The sequence below is a fragment of the Hyalella azteca genome, unplaced genomic scaffold, assembly GCF_000764305.2.
Source record: "Hyalella azteca isolate HAZT.00-mixed unplaced genomic scaffold, Hazt_2.0.2 contig16892, whole genome shotgun sequence".
Lineage (NCBI taxonomy): Eukaryota > Metazoa > Arthropoda > Malacostraca > Amphipoda > Hyalellidae > Hyalella > Hyalella azteca.
The window spans coordinates 83,394-104,499 of record NW_025946698.1 but is presented as its reverse complement, the minus strand read 5'-3'; the positions used below and the strand labels follow the sequence as shown (position 1 = coordinate 104,499).

General features: G+C 41.9%; 1 protein-coding gene across 1 annotated transcript; it reads left to right on the top strand.

Moving 5' to 3' along the window:
- Nucleotides 1-7,428: 7,428 nt before the first annotated feature.
- On the top strand, nt 7,429-17,047 carry LOC108675621. The gene is made up of 9 exons (XM_047885082.1): nt 7,429-7,648; nt 8,631-8,790; nt 11,773-12,058; nt 12,452-12,649; nt 13,240-13,253; nt 13,788-14,438; nt 15,412-15,622; nt 15,937-16,124; nt 16,759-17,047. Exons 1-9 carry the CDS (start codon nt 7,506-7,508, stop codon nt 16,912-16,914), a joined length of 2,007 nt encoding a protein of 668 aa, XP_047741038.1. The 5' UTR covers nt 7,429-7,505; the 3' UTR covers nt 16,915-17,047.
- Nucleotides 17,048-21,106: the final 4,059 nt, after the last annotated feature.

Sequence of the window (21,106 nt, the reverse complement as noted above, 5' to 3'; positions counted from 1 at the left end):
TAAAAAAACTTTTAACCGTCTTGAAATTTTCAGTCATTTTCGTCTGGATGCTAGGAATGCTGTTCTAATTTCAAATCAATATCTATTTGTTTCACCAACAATGGAAAAAAATATTTTGAAATAATAGGAAAAAAAATTGAATATAAAGTTACTTTTCATTAGTTCAAGATTCCATCAAACAATGATCCGATATGAAACGAAAACTAATTTCAAGCTAAAAAGCAGATAACATATGTTTTCAGCATCCTTTCATGATCAGTAGATGCTTTTTACCACTGATTTGTGACCTTATTTCAATTAAATATCAACTATTTATTTGCAAATCTGTATTTTACACGCTGGTTATTGATGGCTTCTTTCTGCAAACACGTCGGAAACATTTGTGTGCGCGTATGTAGCTGACCATCGTACTTAGCCGCGTTCATCTTGACCTTGAGGCATCACCCCTATCGGGCGGTAAAATATGTATTCCACTTTCTGAGCCAATTAGCATGTCACCGTTCGGGGCAACGCACCAAGTTTAGATAATAGTGGGTCATTTTTATGCGATAATTATGGAACTTACTACCACCGTAATAATATATTGAGTGCGCTGTCCCACAACCTCCGACGTGGCTGAGTGAAGGGCAGACTATGCTCGGGCTTGCACCCTGCACGACTGGCTGACGATTACACGTGTGACATCGGCCATTGCACTTACCATTCATGAATATTTGGGTTTGTGGACGTGTAATGCATTTATGAACGGACATCGTGCCCGCGACTATTTGACTGGCTGTACGTGAAAGTTTGATCTGTGGATGTCAAACGCGTTCATGAAAAATAGAACAGTGGGCGTCGAAGTTGTTGTTTTTAGCTGTACATCCGTATAGCGTTCGACATGTTTATGTATATTAGTTTCGCGGATATTCACCACGTTCATGAATATTGAATCCGTGTTGTTAAAAAAATTCATTGACAGCAGTACCATGGATTTATTTCAATTAAATATCAACTATTTATTTGCAAATCTGTATTTTACACGCTGGTTATTGATGGCTTCTTTCTGCAAACACGTCGGAAACATTTGTGTGCGCGTATGTTAGGTATGTAGCTGACCATCGTACTTAGCCGCGTTCATCTTGACCTTGAGGCATTACCCCTATCGGGCGGTAAAATATGTATTCCACTTTCTGAGCCAATTAGCATGTCACCGTTCGGGGCAACGCACCAAGTTTAGATAATAGTGGGTCATTTTTATGCGATAATTATGGAACTTACTACCACCGTAATAATATATTGAGTGCGCTGTCCCACAACCTCCGACGTGGCTGAGTGAAGGGCAGACTATGCTCGGGCGCGGGTGTTTGCACCCTGCACGACTGGCTGACGATTACACGTGTGACATCGGCCATTGCACTTACCATTCATGAATATTTGGGTTTGTGGACGTGTAATTACCCACGGACATCGTGCCCGCGACTATTTGACTGGCTGTACGTGAAAGTTTGATCTGTGGATGTCAAACGCGTTCATGAAAAATAGAACAGTGGGCGTCGAAGTTGTTTTTAGCTGTACATCCGTATAGCGTTCAACATGTTTATGTATATTAGTTTCGCGGATATTCACCACGTTCATGAATATTGAATCCGTGTTGTTAAAAAAATTAATTGACAGTAGTACCATGGACGTCAAACGCGTTCATGAACATTCAACCCTATCGTGTTCAAAATATTCATATGAATCGCGCCTGCGGAAGTTCAGTTCATTTGAAGTTAAGGACAAACACGGACGTTTGCCACGTTCATAGGCATTAAACTAATTGAAATGTTACTCATGCTATCTTATTCCACTATCGTGAAGAGTAGTAGGTAGTTTAAATTGAATGGTAAACTTTGGTTTTACGGTTAACAAATTCACATAAAGAATTTTTAATACAAAATTAAAAATTTAGTTATGTATAAATTGAGAAATGTATAACTCATATCAGTCAAATAATTTCTAATGATTGTGCCTATGAATGAGCCCTTTAGTGACGTCAACATGTGTTGGCACACAAGGTGCAACAAGAGACGATTGTTCAAAGAACGTGTCTAGCTGAGCAAACTCCTGTAGTGTTGAGAAACTGTTGCGATTATTTGAAAATCGTCAAACCTCTTTTGCTTGTGCGATTCTGTCAATTCAGCATCCGTTTCGTTTACGAAATCACGGCATTGTGGTAGGTTTTGACGTTATGTCAGGCACGTTTCGTCGAAGAGATGACTTCAAATCTTGTTATGTTCATGAAGATGTTAATATTTTATAAAATAGAGATCGATTCATTAAATTCATACACATAATTCAGTTCAAATGATATTATTCATACATTAATTTTTCGTTCAACGCGGAAAGTTTGAAGCTCTCCGATTATTGTAATCGAGCTGTTGCGGTGTCGGTGTGGCCTGATGGCTTGGCAGTTGGTCTTGTAAATGCCGGGCGGTAGGGATATATTATTATAAGCCGCGTTCTTACTGCAGGTGGGTATTCACATCATCAAATGGTTGAAGTAGTTAGTAGTATATGTATATAATTCAATCATATGTATTAATTTCCAGAGCTGGGCAGTAGCGCGAAGCGCGCTACATGTAGCGGCCGCTACTTTTTATGATTTTCAGTAGCGGTAGCGGCGCTACATTTAAGCAATTGTAGCGGTTGCGGTAGCGCCCGCTACCTAATTAAGTAGCGATAGGAGGTTTTGCCGCTACCGCTACATTTATTGATAAAGCCTTTATATTTTACTTGAAAATATTGTTTAAAAACCAGCATGATTACCTACATATTACCTACATACTATAACATACATAAGTAAATTACAGAATAAAACTGTATGAAAGATTTTGGTGTGATGTTGTCAACCTCAGCCTGTTACTAGTGTCAACATGTTAGCTAGCCAGGCTAGCCTAGTTGTTAGCTTGTTACTTGTTAAGTTGTTACCAATTACCACTTATAGGCATTTTTCAATGTTTCAGTTTGCTCACAGTTATTTTTACACAGTTATTTTTATGTTTCACCTTCCCTACATGGATGTCTACTTTAATCTACCAATCTAAAAAATAATCCACATATGTATACAAATAAAAGACTGATTTTTTATATGTATAGGTATGTGATAATTTTTGAGATTGGTAGATTAGAGTAGACATCCCTGTAGGGAAGGTAAAACATAAAAAGTAAATAACCAACTTTTATTTAGTATTTACTGTATCTAAATTCTAACCAGTACTAGTTTGGTTAGGTTAATTGCAATAAAGTTACATTGATATGTTATGAAAATGTTTAATTATCATAAAATGTTTATGAGTAAACCCCAATAGCAGAACAATAAATATTTAGAAATTTCCAATTATTTTGGCCATTGTAGCGGTGCTACATTTTGCTGTAGCGGTAGCGCCCACTACAATTTAGTGATTGTAGCGGTAGCGCATGCCGCCTGCTACATTTAGAGCATGTAGCAGTAGCAGTAGCGGCGCTACATTTCAATGTCGCGCTGCCCAGCTCTGTTCATTTCTAAGCGTTTGCTGCTTATTCATCAGTCATCATGTTTTCAATTTAAGTGTTCAAATTTCAAACAATTCATGAGAAACAAAAATTCTAAATTTTGAGCAGTCAACTAAGTAAAGTAACTCTAGTTCTTTATCAAAATTGTCTTAAATTATCTTATTTTAAGAGGATTTTTTAAATAAAAGACTGATTTTTTATATGTATAGGTATGTGATAATTTTTGAGATTGGTAGATTAGAGTAGACATCCCTGTAGGGAAGGTAAAACATAAAAAGTAAATAACCAACTTTTATTTAGTATTTACTGTATCTAAATTCTAACCAGTACTAGTTTGGTTAGGTTAATTGCAATAAAGTTACATTGATATGTTATGAAAATGTTTAATTATCATAAAATGTTTATGAGTAAACCCCAATAGCAGAACAATAAATATTTAGAAATTTCCAATTATTTTGGCCATTGTAGCGGTGCTACATTTTGCTGTAGCGGTAGCGCCCACTACAATTTAGTGATTGTAGCGGTAGCGCATGCCGCCTGCTACATTTAGAGCATGTAGCAGTAGCAGTAGCGGCGCTACATTTCAATGTCGCGCTGCCCAGCTCTGTTCATTTCTAAGCATTTGCTGCTTATTCATCAGTCATCATGTTTTCAATTTAAGTGTTCAAATTTCAAACAATTCATGAGAAACAAAAATTCTAACTGTTGAGCAGTCAACTGAGTAAAGTAACTCTAGTTCTTTATCAAAATTGTCTTAAATTATCTTATTTTAAGAGGATTTTTTATTTTCATAGAAATCATCCAAATGATTATACAGTACACTCAATATCTCATTAGGCCTACACCAGTACTAGTAGTCAGTCTCAGTACTGGTTACAGCTGTTAGCTGGTATTGGTATATACCGTCAAACAGGGTAATAAGGAATTGGCTGGGTAAATTGGGACAGTTGTCCCACATTTCAAAGAAATGTTGTAGCAGCTAAACTAATCAAAATATTGCAATACTAAAAATAGTTGCGTAAAGTTCAACATTTTTACTATCTATGTAGGCTAGCATTAGAGCCATTAATCAAGCAAGTTAAGAATTCATACATTTAATACCTCTATAAAATCCCTGGAAAAAAGTGCGAAAAGTGGGATTTTGGAAAAGTGCCTCTGCTAAGCAGTAAGCAGCTAAGATGTAAGGTCTGTAAGAAAACAAAAATATTCACTGTATTAAAAAATTTTACTTTCATAAAAGTTGCACATAGGTGTTGGGTTGGCTTAAAAACATGATTGATTGAATTTATGAATCTCATAACTCCCCCAAAAAATGCCGGATTTTTCTGCAAGGGTAATAAGGAACACCCCCCCCCCCTCAGGTTAATAAAGGACACCACTAAAAACGCATTTACAGTAGAAACTTGGTTTGGCAAAGGCTTAAGTTGATGAAAAAATAAATTGAAAACAAATAATTTTAATTACATTTACCGTACCTTGCTTAGCAAAATTGTGCACTGAGGCACTGACAAACATAAAATAAAAAGTAATTAACCTAAAATAGGATTTATTTCTCCAAAAAATATGATGGTTGTTACTAAAATATTTCTTTCTGTTTCAGGTATGTTTATATGATTTTTTTTGTTAATGTGAATTCACTTGAAATAATTAAAATGGTGTGAATTTACAAGCTGTCCTGTAAGCTTACAGATACAGAAGAAATGCTATACAGCTGCTGATATGAAGCTCGCAGTGGACAAGGTTGTTGTAAATGGACAATGGCATGTCCATGGATACAGTAATATCACATCAATAATACCATGATGTATGGATATGGTAACGTATAAATAAAGTAAAAACAAGTAAAAATCACAGAAAATGTCATTTATTCTACATCTACATAATCTACAAAGAAAGAGGAGGACTTCAGAGTACTGTTAGTAATAGATGAGTACACTTTGCTTGCTTCAAACGTTTTAAAATTAAATTTTATTGCAAGTGTCCCAGATTACCTCATTCCCAGGGGTAATTTGGGACGCTTTAATTTGTGTCTGACACCTTACGAATAGCATATAGATTTTTTTTGGAAAAGCCAATCGATAACCCTTGCAAAGATCTTCAAAATGAGCCTAAACTTGTTTATAAAATGTTTCATAGTAAGAAGTTATTAACAAAAAACTCTCAAAACCATCCCTTATTACCCCGTTTGACGGTACCAGATTTTTAGGAAAGATTTTATTTAATTTAATGCATATTGCACTATATTCCTGTACATTTACCTAGTCTTTTCTGCCATCAATGTCACTCAGCAGCTACTGGCAGTTTGGCACTAATGTTATCAATTGCCAAAGCACTCCAGTTAAAGGCTCTCACTTTCAGTTCAATAGGAACTCTCTATTATGTAAACAGAACAAAACAACCATATCTTTATGTTCTAATTTCTATCACAGTCACAAGAGCCCTGCAGTCATTATGTGGTAATTGAACCCTAAAAATTGTAGTTCTGACTGACCTGTACCTATTAAATATTGTTCTGTTTTATGTGACATGTGACTTGGTAAGTACCATCAAAAGGGGTAATAAGGGATGGTTTTGAGCTTTTTTTTTTGATAATGTCTCACCATGAAACATTTCATAAATAAGTTAGGGCTCATTTTAAAGCTCTTTGCAAGGGCTATTGTATAGTATCTACGAAAAATTTCACATGCTATTGGCAAGGTGCCACACGCAAAGTAAAAGCCTCTTGAATTACCCCTGAGAACGGGGTAATTTAGGGGCAAGCTTCATATCAGCAGCCATATAGCATTTCTTTTGTATCTGCAAGCTTACAGGACAGCTTGTAAATTTGCGCCATTTTGATTGCTTCAAGCGAGTTCACTAAAAAAAATCATAAAAACATACCTGAAACAGAAAGGATTTTTTTAGTGACAACCATCATATTTTTTGGAGAAAGAAATAATTTTTAGGTTAATTACTTCTTATTTTATGTTGTCTGATGCACAATTTTGCTGAGCAAGTTAAATGTAATCAGAATTCTTTGTTATTAATTGATTTTTTTAAAAGGAGCCTTTGTTAACCAAGGTTCTACTGTAAATGCATTTTAGGAGTGTCCCTTATTACCCTAGTGGGGTGTCCCTTATTACCCCATCATGCCAAAATGGCCACCATTTTTCTTTGGAATGAGCTACGCAAATTCAGTTTATCACATTTTTAAGCCAACAGCTGTGTGCAACTTTTATGTAAGTAAATTTTTTTAATACGGCAAGTTTTTTTTGCTACAGACCTTAGCAGAGTTACTTTTCCAAAATCTCACTTTTGACACTTTTTTTCAGGAATTTTATAGAGGTAGTAAAAGTATGATTTCTTAACTTGCTTTATGCTACATGGATAGTAAAAATTTTGAACTTTATGCAACTATTTTTTGTATTGAAATATTTTAATTAGTAGTTTAGCTGTTACAGCATTTCTACAAAATGGTGTAGGACTGTCCCTTATTACCCCACCCATCCCTTATTACCCCATTTGATGGCATTTCATGAAGAAGAAACTTGTGTATTTGAAATTTTCTGCATACATACCTATACATTTATCACTGCATTGAGTAGAAACTCTTATGAGTAGCATTGTGTAGCTGGCTAGGGAAGTTTGCTTCTACCTTGCTGTTAAAAATGATATTGAAAAAAGTTCTGATAGTGAATAATATGAAATAATCATGCTGAAGTGATCCTAATTTTGACATGCTTTATTTGAAATACCACTTAAATATTAATGCATTTCTTCTTTCCAATGAAATGAATGAATAGAATGTAACTTTTAGTTTTTGCTCTCAGCTTTACAAAAGTCACTACTATATAACCAACAAATGTAACAATATATTCTAAAAATTTCAATTAAAATGGATTATGTATGTTTATTTGTAATTTCAAATTAACTCATTTATCTCAAAATTCTTGACATTTTGAGAATATTTTATTCTATAATTGGCTGCTGAGTCTTTAAAGTAATATAGGATGATTGCAAGAACTGTGAAAGTGTTGGTGGTACTGCTGCTGGTATGTGGGCTACATGAGACTCGAGCATACACAACTGGATTGCACCCACACTTGGCTCACTCAGTTGGAAACAAGGCTGTGGACCCTGCCCTTGCCTTTCTGTAAGTGCTATTTAATTTTAATGAAAATAGGTATGTAATCAAATATAGGACTATGTAAACAACTGTAGGAACAGAGGACAATGATAACAATAATATATCCTTGTGATGGCATTCAATAGGTTTGAAACAAGTTTCACTGTAACTTTAATCAATTTCATAGTAAACTTGTCCAAAGTTTGCACTGAAGCCTCTACTTCCAAAAGTCTATGAATAATTTCCTATAGGAGCTGAGAGGTTGAAGAGAATTGGTCTGGATTCTAAAATTCTCCTTTTAACACAGACCATTTCCCCTTGTTCTTTCTACCAAATTCCTTTTTCAGTCCATTTTTCCATGAAAGTTTGCTTTAACTTATTTTGCAGTCATGAGCTTGTTCCTAGCAAAAATTGTGCAAATAAATTCAGCTTGAACTCCCAAGTCCAGACCAGATGTGAGGATACTAGCTTATTTTTTATGTATGTTTCTTCAGTCTGTTTCAAAATTTTAATAGCTTTGCTACTGATATTCAGGATGTTTTCTTTGTAGTGTTGATATTGTGCTGTCTGTGCACTGTGCAGGGCATGTGCTGTTCACATGCATACACTGTGCTGTGTATGTGCTGTTCATAGTGTGTGCTGTGTGTTTTCACAGTTCTGGATGGTCTTGAATGCTCTACAATGTCTCTCTTTGGTGGCATCGTGAGTGTGTTCTGCTGTGCCGTGTGTGCTCTGCTGTGCAGTGTTTGCTCTGCTGTACAGTGAATGTAGTGTGTACTCTGCTGTGCAGCGTTCTGCTGCACTGTGTACTCTGTTACAGCATTACTCTGCTATGGCATTACTCTGTGCTCTGCTATACAGCATTATTTTTTGCTTCAGCTCTGCTGTGTCTGTTCTTCTGTGCAGTGTATAGGTACTGCATCAACTTTGCTTTGCATTGTTTGCAGTGTCTGCTCTGTTTTGTATTGCTCTGTTTTGTATTGCTTGCATTGTCTGCTCTGCCTTGCAGTGTACAACAGTTTTCATCCAGTGGAACTACACTGACAGTTCAAGAGCTGCAGTGGCTAGTGCAGTGCTATACAGCAGAGCTACACTGCCCTCCTGACTCTGCAGTCAACCACTGCAGCACAGACAGCAACTCTACGCTTATTTGCCATGCCTTCCAAAGAGTCAGTTTGCCCTGTGATCAATTGATTTAAAAACCATTATCTTTATGTATTAAAGAATTGCTCTTTTCAAATTTTGTCCTAATAGCATAAAAATGAGTATTTATCATCAAATTTCAATTCATCTCATGAGATTAATATTTCTGTTTAAAAACGAATGTGTTACAAGAAAGTGTCATAATTCTTTCATTAATATGGCAATGTTGATCATTCAAAGTTGCTTTTAAATTATTTTTGGGAAGACATCTGTGAACTCAACAATGTCTAGGAGACCGAGGGAGTTTTAACGAACCTTTGCTCATTGTAGCACCTCCTAATAATCCTCATTGCATCTTTACCTATTAAGATTATTATTATTTTACAAAGCAGTTATTGCAGCGTCTGGTTCGAACGAACTTCAAGGGCACGTTACCATAAGTATAATATCGAGCGAAAAATAGATATGCGAAAGGCATAGAACGGATAAAAATTACTAAGCACTTGTTTCTTAGGCTCTTCGAAATAGATCTGTCTGTAGGCGTCGACGAAACACCTGCAACGAAGGAGCCGATGTTGCGAAAACCGGCCGACTGTTCCATTTTCTGGCGACGGCGACCGGAACGCTCTGTCGACGACGGTAGATAGACGTGTAGATGGAACGACGATGTCCGCTGTTGACGAAAACAGTTGTCTCGCAGAAAGCAGATCCGACGCACGCCGCAGAAATTCCGTGAGATAAGGATGTGCCAGACCGTGCTGGCTTCGGCTGCTGCATGCGCAGCCAGTGAAGACCGCTCTACATTGACGTCACGTGGTCAATTTTCGTTCTTTGCACAAAAGTCGCGCAGCAACGTTCATGACGGATTGCAGTTTATTCAGTGTCGTGTTCGGAAGTCCATAGAGTTTGGCATTACCACAGTCCAATCTGGTCAGAACGAGCGCCACCGTGAGGGCCTTGAGGACCGGCCTCGAGAGACAGCAACTGACGTTTATGCGCATTCGAGGCAGAGCGCCAAAACAAGCGGTGGTGACTTGGGCAATGTGATTGTTCATAGAAAGTTCCGAACCCAGCAAAACGCTCAGGTTACGAACCGAAGACGCAGGCATGACGAACTCGTTGCCCACGCGAACAAGGTTGGCCAGAAGCCGATGTTAGTGCCGAGCAGTCGCAAGTCAAATCAAGTCGATTTTGGATGCATTGAGCTGGTGCCTGTTGGAGCGCATCCCGTCTGAGATGGCTTCCATGCAGGAAGACATCCGGTCCTGCAACGCAGCAGCGTCAGCCGGCACACAGTAACAATAAATTTGGGTGTCGTCGGTGAACATATGCGGATTCAAACCATGTGAAAGATTATGTCCAACACGTCGACAGTATATACCAGGCAAAGGATCGGGTCGAGAACTGATCCCTGTGATACGCCGCAAGTGACCAACGATGGCGTAGAAGAAATGTTCCCGCGTCGAAAGCATTGGAATATTTTCTTGCGATAGGACTCGATCCACCGCAGCACTTTGCCGCGGTCGAATGATACGTCAAGTCGACGCAATAAAGTGGCGTGGTCGACCGTGTCAAAAGCGACCGACAGGTCAAGTGCCGCAATTTTGCCGCGGTCTTATGAGCAGGCGACCCTAGCACATGGCAGCTGAAAGGTTGTGGGTGATACGCCGATGTCGAGAATGGTAAGGTGTACGCTCCTGCTGGCGGCAGTATAGCTACTCCACCGTAATTCGTCACCAGGATGTCGGGTTGCATGCGGTGCCGCGCGCGCTCGACTACCTGGAGTCTTTCAGCGCGAAGACGCGCGAGCAAACCGAGTCAGCGTCGTGCCGGGTCACGGTCAGGAAGACGACATCTAGTAAGCTCGAGCTAATGATATGAAGAAACTCGTCAATCTTGTTATTCGGCGAACGGATGTTGAGGCAGCGGAAAGATAACCGGCGACACGGCTGCCCACAGTGGCGATAAACACGAACGCTAAGCAGGTTCTGAGGCCCACGGGTCGACAACGGTCGATGCTCAGCAGCAGCATCGATGCGCAGCATCGGCCTATTGCCACTGATGATTAATACGCCGTTGTCGCGCACTGCTCGATTGGTGGCAGCATCACGCATATTTTGGCCGACACGGCATCCACGATAAGACATGCGAGGCGTGTGGGACGGCACGACGAGTAAATCTACTCTCTCACAGACGAATGAATCAAGGGCTGCAGCAGCTGACCGCAGGCCGAGCAGTCGCTTCGCTGCACGTCTACAGTCAGCTCAAAACTGAATAGAGAGAACGCCAAAACGAATACTCACAATATATTCCTCCCAGTCAAAAACACACTTCTACGTAGTTTGTGTCAAGCAAGCTACGTGAGTAGCAAGAAAAATCGGGACGAAGACTGAGCCTGGCGACACGCCTGCTCCAGCTACCTTCAGATTCAAACCAAGATGGCTGATCTGGCCAAGATGGCAGATCAAGCCAAGATGGCCGAACAAACCAAGATGACCGATCGGTATCGGAATAGTAACGTCGCCCACAGTAAGATTTAAGGTAGAGTCGGATGGTCTACATTCAGCTCGAAGCTGAATATAGCGAACGCCAAAATGAAAACCACAATATAGTCTCCGGTCAAAAACACGCTTACATCCACGTAGCTTGCGTCAAGCAAGCTACGTGAGCAGCCCGAAAAAAAATCTAGATCAAAATGGAGCCAGGTGACGTACGTTTACTCCGACCACCTTCAGATTCAAACCAAGATTGCCAAATTATCCGAGATGGCCGATCGGTTTCGGAACAGTACCGAAGCGGTCGTCACAGTCAGAGTTAAAGGCACAGCATTAAAAGTCAGAAGATCGTCAAAGTGTAGTCCTCCATGTCAGAAGAACTTGCTCATGAAGAATCGCGATGTAATTTTAAACACGAGGGCGTCATGGTGTAAATCGCTACAATAAGGCAGAAATATTGTTATCCCTGATGTCAACATTGTGATAACATTAACCTCTGACGTACCTGTGCAGTGTTTGACTGAATCTGAGCTCGACCAGCTGTATGAGGACGCACTGCGCACCTCTAGCAACACCACCGTATCCCACAAGGCGGCCGTTGACTCATCTGTTGCGGTTGACGGAGCTGAGCTTGATGGTGGGCTGCTGGCGGTTGTGCTCGCCCAGACTCGTCAGTGCCGCAAAGGACGAGCTGCTGGTTATGCGGATGCAGACGAGTCGTCATACGTGGTGACGGCGAGCGGTAATGAGTCGTTTACCACCGACTTCCCGGGGAGGAAGAAACCCTCACAGGCTGAGAGTGAGTGATCATTAATTATGATCCACATTATTGCCTCAGGATTTCGCGAATATGACTCGTTGAAGCATTTCTACAATTCAAAATGTTTGCTATGGTTTAAAACTATTAAAAAAAACTGAAAATTTATACGTTTTAAACTTTTTAAAGTACAAATAAATGATCTAGAAAAATGTCAACATTTATCTAAAAAATATTTTTTTTTTGCCCCCAACCGTGGAGAAACTTCGACTATGAATAACAAATTTATTTTAATCAACATAAGTGACTTTCTTTATGCGATTCGTTTTTACTTGACAAATGAGCCTATGAGTAAATATATCATTTTCAATACATATAACCTACATAGGTGATCATTTGTCGTTATGAGAGTTGACATGAGCAAGCTTTGTGCAGTCTGGTGCTGGGGTCTGCTGTTCGTGACGCTGATCTCAGGCTGCTCCCTGGTGGGGGTGTCGGTGCTGCCCTTCATGGCGCGCCAAATCTACCAGCAGATGATGACGTCACTCATAGGTCTCGCCGTGGGCTCTCTGGCCGCCAGCGCCGCCTTCCACCTCCTGCCGCAGGTGCTGCGTGCCATCAGGGCTCTGCCATGTTTATATATAAATATGTATTTCTTTCTCTAATTTGTTATGCAATTTCATTTAATGATTTCACGATTTCTTTGCTCGGCTTAAATTCCGACTGCAGGCAAATGTTCTATAAATAATTTTTACTTGTTTTAATTATTTCGGTAGTGTATTTTTAGTATGACATAAGGTCCTGGAGGATGGCGTTTGATTAGATTCTTAGTAATTAGTTATCTTCGTACAGTTTAAGGATTTTTAATAAACAAATTGTGTACTTAGTTTAGGGATTTGTGTTCTTTGTTCTAATTGTGTAGTTAGTCTTGATACGATATCCAGTTGAGTAAAATTTGGCTTGAGAGAGTGCTAGAAGATTTGTTCAAAAATGTTATAATGTAAACTGTGCAGGCAGTTAAGATATAACATTCTTTCAGGCGTTTAAACCACTAGCATTCTTGCAGGTACTAAACAACTGCCATTTGTGCAGACGTCTGATTCATAACATTTGTGTAGACGTCTGATTCATAACATTTGTGCAGACGTCTGATTCATAACATTTGTGCAGTCTGCATGGGTTGAGTGCTGCTGCATAGGGTGAGTGCAGCTGCATGGAGTGAGTGCTGCTGCATGGGGTGAGTGCTGCTGCATGGAGTGAGTGCTACTGCATGGGGTGAGTGCTGCTGCATGGGGTGAGTTGAGAATTATTGTGCGTCTAAACCTTAATAGTAATGTTGGGGGGTCAACGTTTAAATTTATTATTGTTGGTTTGGTTGAATTGATATACTTGAATATTTATTTATGTATATGTGGGTGTATCGTACGTCGTATATCACTCATTTAGTCGTCGTTTTTTGAGATTTCAGTTCTCAGATCATTCGTGGGGCAATTTTTTTCATTGTTGGGTGTGCAAAAAATGTCCCCATTCCATCCCTCACGCCACGAGCATCACTCGGTGTCGGTGGTAAATTACTGGGTCATACTAATCGCGAATATTGTCAGCACTATCAATAATGGTTAATTGAATGTAATCTTAATTGTGGTGTCGTCCGAGTCAGCGACCGAGCGGCGCTGGCGTCTGGTATGAAATGCGCCTCAATGGATGCGTCTGTCTTTTGTGTAACAGACGGTGTCACTTTTGATGGGTTTATTTGTGGTGTGGTTGACAGAACCATCGCGGCGCGGGCTCATCTGTCAACCCGTCGCCATCAGCCACTGGCTTTGTATATTGTGGCTCAGATGGTCGGCCCAGTCCCAGCCACTCCGCCAGTTACTTGCCAGCCGTCAGCCACGTGGCTGACATGTCCGCTCCTCCCTCTGAGTCAATCGGTTGCATTACTGGACAGGAAGAGGGTGGGGCTGCCTTGGCTCCCTCCGCGTCAAGTTGTTGCCTCAAGCCGAGGGCAAACCACTGCCGCTGCTGTGTGCAGCTCGGGGGGAAGCAAAGCGGCCAAGATGCCGGCTGGCGCTGCCCTGAACCGTTAATTACTCAGATACATCCACCCTGCACCATATCGCCGACCTCACTAAACGATAAATCTCAGGCGCTGCATGTTATAGATGACAGCGCCCACCCTACTGAAGCTGCCATTGATTTGAAGACATCCACTGGCAGCACAACCACTCCTGCCAGAGGCGTAGGCACAGCTGCCAGAGGTGCGGGTACGCCTGCCAGAGGCACAAGCACGCCTGCCAGAGGCACGACAACCAGTAGCCATAGCCAGGATTGCAGCGGCTGCCAGATGCTCGATCGGCAAGACGTGGATCTAATATTCGCGTCGCAGCAGCAGGCGATCAAAGCATCGTTTGGGCACGAGCAGGTACGAGGCGTTGTCACTTGAAGTAATCTAGAGTCAAGTGATGAATATGATTTTTGCCTATGGTAGATAAAGAAATTATATTGTTACTGATGTCTTCAACATGCTTCTTATTTTATTTATTAACATTAAATGTTACTTTTTTTACTCAATCGTAGACTACAATGTATACAGGTTTCGCGCGTGACTGTAATCCTGCATGATTCAAAACAGAATTTTTCGACTGAGTTTCTTTAGGTTTGTATGAAATGCGTAGTTAGTAGCGTAATATTAACCTTCGTTTGCGACTTAATGAGTAGACAACCGCTAAACGCTTTTCCAGACTTTCAGGATCTGGCATATGGCCGTCCTAGCGGCTTATTTGAACAACTTTGAACTATTATTGGAACAGAACACTTGTTTTTTGATACCTACTGAAGTTCAACAAACTAACTCTTCAAGTTATTTTTGATAGCTAAGATGATTTCTCAAGAGAAGGTTGAGCATCAATTACCTAGGTATGGATCAATCACAATACGGGGCAGCTCATCGTGACAGCTCAACTGGTGGCTGGAGGCAGCAATTCGGTGCCCACGAACGACACGTCTTCTCCTTGTGACTTCAGTAGGGCATCTGAGGCTCAGTTTCTGAATTCTGGGAATGAACGCTGACTGCATTTTGACTTCTTCTTGTAACCCTTCCTTCATGTTTAATCTACAGTAACCTCGTCTTCATGTCTTATTTACGACGGTTTCGTATTCATGCATACTTATATTTGTTCGAGTGACACGTATCGTTTGCTTCTTATACTCGCTTCCGCATTTAACTTGGTTTCTGTCGGCTATAACTTCCTTAAGTGACCTAAATGTATTCCGTTCAATGTTTTGAGGTGAATTAATCAAATGGTGTTTGTTAGCTGGTGTAAAATTGCTGTATGCAAAAAGAGTGTAACCATGTCTCGTGAAGACGCGCGCTAACAAGCAACCTCCCCTCACAGAAGCCAGCGCCAGACTGCGGTCGCGTGGACGTGCACTACGAGCCTGGCGAGTCTTCGGTGATCAAGACCGTCGCGTGGATGATCATCGTGGGCGACGGCTTCCATAACTTCCTGGACGGCGTCAGCATGGGCGCCGCCTTCTCTGTCTCCTGGACCACGGGCGTCAGCATCAGCCTCGCCGTCATGTGCGAGGAGCTGCCTCACGAGCTGGGTGAGTCTGCCTCACGAGCTGGGTGAGTCTGCCTCACGAGCTGGGTGAGTCTGCCTCACGAGCTGGGTGAGTCTGCCTCACGAGCTGGGTGAATCCGCCTCACGAGCTGGGTGAGTCTGCCTCACGAGCTGGGTGAGTCTGCCTCACGAGCTGGGTTTGTTGGGGTGATTATTCGTAACCACGCAGCTCATATGCTACCGCACTTACGCCGCCATCCGGCATGAAATGGCCTGTCTTTTGTCTTTTCTGAAACGCTTAAAAACTTACTAAAACTATACACCTGCTACTACTAATAATTACGTCGCCTCGTGCAGGCGACTTCGCGGTGCTGCTGAACGCTGGCATGTCGATGCGCCAGGCGCTCATGTACAATTTCCTGTCGGCGACGACCTGCTATGCGGGGCTCGCCTTGGGCATCCTGCTCGGGGAGATCACCAAGGACGCCTCCTTCATCTTCGCCCTCGCCGCCGGCATGTTCATCTACATCTCCTGCGTGGACATGGTGAGTGCACCTGCTGCGTGGACATGGTGAGTGTACCTGCTGCGTGGACATGGTGAGTGCACCTGCTGCGTGGACATGGTGAGTGTACCTGCTGCGTGAACATGGTGAGTGCACCTGCTGCGTGGACATGGTGAGTGCACCTGCTGCGTGGACATGGTGAGTGCACCTGCTGCGTGGACATGGTGAGTGCACCTGCTGCGTGGACATGGTGAGTGCACCTGCTGCGTGGATATGGTGAGTGCACCTACTGTGTGGATATGGTGAGTGCACCTGCTGCGTGGACATGGTGAGTGCACCTGCTGCGTGGATATGGTGAGTGCACCTGCTGCGTGGATATGGTAAGTGTAATTTCACCTAGCTGCTTTCGCGGTCTTCTGCCGTCACCCGCTACGTCACACTATGTCACTCTGACTCTGCTCTTCTCTGCTACCTTATGCTGTCACGCTCACTCCTCACCTTCGCTGAAGATGTTCCGTCGCTCCCCCTCTACGGACACCCCCCGCGGGTGCTCCTCTGTCCACCCCCCACTACAGACGTCCCCCCCCGCAGGTGCCCCCTGCCCACCCCTCACTACAGACGTTCCTCCTGCAGGTGCCCCCCTGCCCATCTCCCACTACAGATCCCCTCCCCGCAGGTGCCGGAGCTGAACGAGGTGCTGAACGCGGCGTTCGAGAAGGGCTCGATGAAGGAGGCCGCGTGGGTGATGCTCCTGCAGAACATCGGCCTCCTGTTGGGGGCGTCGCTGCTCTTCCTGCTCGCCTACTACCAGGACAGCATCATGCTGGGCTAGCGTCACTAGCATGCTGGGCTAGCGTCACTAGCATGCTGGACCAGCGAGACAAGTGTACTGGACTAGCGTGTCTGGCATGCTGGACCAGCGAGACTAGTGTACTGGACTAGCGTGTCTGGCATGCTGGACCAGCGACACTTGTTTTCACGCTCCTACAGATGCGCCGTGTGTGAATGCTTCCTACTGTTCTCACGTTCCTACAGATGCGCCGCGTGTGAATGCTTCCTACTGTTTTCACGTTCCTACAGATGCGCCGTGCAGTGTGTGCCGTTTGATTTTCGCAACAGACGTGCTGTGTTCGTGTGTTTGCTGCTGTTATTACTTTTATTAAATGAGCCATTTTATTACATGTGGACATTTTGTCTACTGATTTGAGTCGCTAAGAAATTGCTTTGTTGGTAGAAATGCTCTATTTTTTTATCGCACTAACGTTAAGAAACAAGTCATCTTGTGTGAATGACGTACCTAAGTAGTTGGCATTTGCTCGAAATTTAATTTTGTTGTTGTACTTGGTCACACAATTCTCGTTTTGATGCGGAATGTTTAGTTATTGTACATATATGACGTGTTAACGATGTCTATAGATCACGTTTAGAATCAACTTGTTCTCGCAGTCTACTACATCGAGGCTGACTGGTGAGGAAGGCAGCTAGACGAGCTCACATAACTAACTGTTGATTTGGGATTAAGTTGTGGGATAAAGGTGGTGGATTAAGATGGCCGTTTCTTCAGCTTCTTGCTAGCTTGTTGCAGGTTTTCTGAGTCGTTACTGAAATGCTGTTTAGCCATGTAATCTTGACGATATGTTTGCTGATATTAATTGCAAACTGTTGACGTAACCCACAAATTATGCTTCATCTTCTTCATATAATTAGCGAGCAAATTTTTCGAGATCTCGCATTGAAGCTTAGGGCAAAACTTGCGCTTTCAAACTATTGTTTTTTTTTTTTTCAAGATGGACTAGTTATTTTGATAATTTATTTCGTGAAGGACTAGACGGCAATTTAAGAATTATTCAGGCATTCGGGAAGGAATTGTATTTTGATTCTTGGGGTGAATGCAGTCGAGTTAGCAATAGCTAGTAATTTTGACTGTCGGCAGCTCTGACATTTGAATTAGTTGTATTCATTTGTATACTTGTGCAACAAAATGTTTACTTTTAAACTATAATTCAGGCTGTGGGACCCAAAGGTCGTGTTAACTTCTCTGTGCAACATTTTCTCGTCAGTACTCTGATTTCATCTTTTAACGCAGTATGTTGGGATAGACAAAAACTTTTGCCATCCCCCTTGCTCCTTGGATACTTAATCTTATAAAATGTAATCTAAATATTAGTGTTTGAGCGGCGATACTATATACTGTGCGTGCCCAAAAGGTTCACCTCCAACTCTACGCTCGAGAACGGTCGGTCAGTTGTTTCTTAAAGGCGCCTGCCTTGGGCTCGGCAAATTTAATTTTTTTGTATTCATGATCTAATCTAAGCTGATAATAGTGCCAGTATTCCGTGCAATAAAACTCTACCTAATTCAAAGTCTACTCAATCTTCAAAGAGGAAAAAACAGCCATCCTAACTAGAGCAGGGTTGCCAACCAGTGAACAGATCCTCCCTTCGCATCACTGAGTGACGACTGATGTTGACAATCCTGTATTTTTTGCTAAATTTCTAAACAACGCTTAGGCCAGTGTGACCACAATAACGCTGCTTCATTATCTTAGTACTAACATTATCGTGTTATTCAAGCATCAAACATGTTCACCAATAGACGCAGCTCGGGTACGCCACATATCAATTTTAGTTGACACCCGTTGCAAAGAAGGCATAGAAACCATATTCACGTAACAGCGGAGTCCTGCCTCCGTTCAGTCCTGTCGTCGCACCAGAATGGAATTCGTACGTGATGATGGGAGGGCTCTGCAATTCGTTCATAAGGCTCTACTTCGCGTCGTCCTCCGAAGTTAGCGATAAATAGGAAAAATATACTTAAGGACAACAAGAATGGCGTAACATATTTTTACGTTTGTTTCTATGACGATTTTCATCCGTTGAAATGGCTTCTCAAAGGATATTATAAAAGAGGCATCATCAACATTTATAATTATATGATACAAAATAATATTGAAGTCAACGTAAATAATAACAAAGATTGAGCAAGTTGGCCTGTAAGGTGTACAAGGTTCGCCGATCGTACTACAATTGACTTTCACGTTGGCCATACCTTCGAGCAGCTCTACCTCTCCTTAGACAAGATTAGTTCAAATAGAACTAATTTCAAGCCAACGTCCCTCTGAGCCGCTCTAAAAAATTTTCACCCTAAAATTACTCCTCCCTCTTCAATAAAATTAGGAAGGTCTCGTACAGTTGACACGAAAGACCCAGGATCAAAAAGGAAAGAAAATGAGCGAACGCAACAGAAACGAAGATACTCGTACAGCAGCTCACTCATGCACGGAAAGCTTGCTCGGTGCCTTTGGATATAAGCTTTACGGGGCGCTGAAAGACCAAAGCTGCGTAGAAAGTTGAATCCTTTAGGACTCGCGTCGGAGGCAACCCTAACGGGGATTGATAGAGAGAGAAGTGAGAGAAACCGAAGGGTTGCATACTTGCATTGGAGCGAAAAAATAGTTTACTATTTGCCTCATATAAGGTACCAGAGTTCAAAATTCGAAGCACCTTAGGGAAAAAAACAGGAATGATAGAATCATTGCCGGAATACGCCTAGACTCAAGATAACTGAGGTAGAGTTTCATGAACTGAATGGTATTTCCTAATGCTGCAAGCTACACGGTTACAAATACATTTTTCAAGAATGGATCAATGGTTCCAGATCGAAAAAACTTGACAGTAATAAAGTATGAAAAAATTCAAAGAGCAATATCGAGCAAATATCGGTAAAACATTGTTCTCAGTGAGATAATGTAGTTGTGTGCAACGGAAATAGTGGGGATGGTCCGACTATGAGGAGGTGAATATATGTATTATCAAAGTATTATATTAGAGCTTAAATTTGAGCTTTTGAATCTTATAAATGTTTGATGTGACGAGACAAGCTTGAGGCAAGCACGGAAGCCGGGACGGAATCACTGAAATTTATCTGAAGAAATACGATGAAATTTTCACTTTTCTCGTCGCTACACTTGCTGCTAGTCAACAATATCTTGGCAGGATAATCGTTGGAATTTGACATATCATATAATCTCGAGCCACAAAGCGAACAGAGGATGAGAACCGAGTTTGAACAGCACATAAAGCTAGAAAAATCCTTAGTTTACGACATTTGAGATGTTCCCTGTGAAAAGGTTGACAATTTAAGCCTAGAAACAACCGAACAGTCACTCAGCGTGCATAAAAGAAGAGACATAGCAAGGCAAATGAGCGTCACTGTAACGCGATTGAATCGCGGAATCCTGTACATATCTCGAGGAGTAGTAGTAGTAGTAGTAGTATGATAGTTTGCTAGCGCTTCAGCTATAGAGCTATTTCGCGTCGGAGGTCATAATATAACATCGCCAGCAAGGCGGAAGGTCTCAATTATTCAAGATCTCAAGTTATTCATCACCCACAAGGGGCGGAAGATCTCAATACAGAGAAGGGAAATGCAAGGAATCCTACCTACATAATAACTTAACTCCACAACTGAGACCTACAGTCAGACACCGCGAGCTCAGCGGTGGGGCGCTCAGGAACAATCCCCTAGGAGTGCGAAATCCCATAGGACTTCTGACGAGCACAGAGACACGTTAGAAGTCCCCCCTGAGGGGTATCTCGAGGACCCAGAGCACACTAAGGATTCGTTATGTACAACCTTCGTTGAATCTTACCTCGCTTGCAAAGCGACAAACATGAGTTACATCTACAAACTTGATAACTAAAACACTCGAGCAAAAAATTGATATCGCGCTTACAAGAGAACCGCTTGCCCCTTGCATGCACATTAAAAACTGATGAATTGTTGAAGACACCGCTTAAATAATGAGCAATATTGAAATCAATTGAACACATCGATTGCATTAATATTGTCAAAGCAGTCAAGAGGCAGTGAAAGAATCACATAAGTTAATGGTAGAGAAGCCTGAGACGAGCAGCAGGAGGTGACGACTGCAGCAACAGACAAGTCACGATCTAAGTTATAAATAAAAAAATAGCGGTTTCAGCGTTTATTAAGCCGTAGGCCTGTCGCCGATTCTTAACATA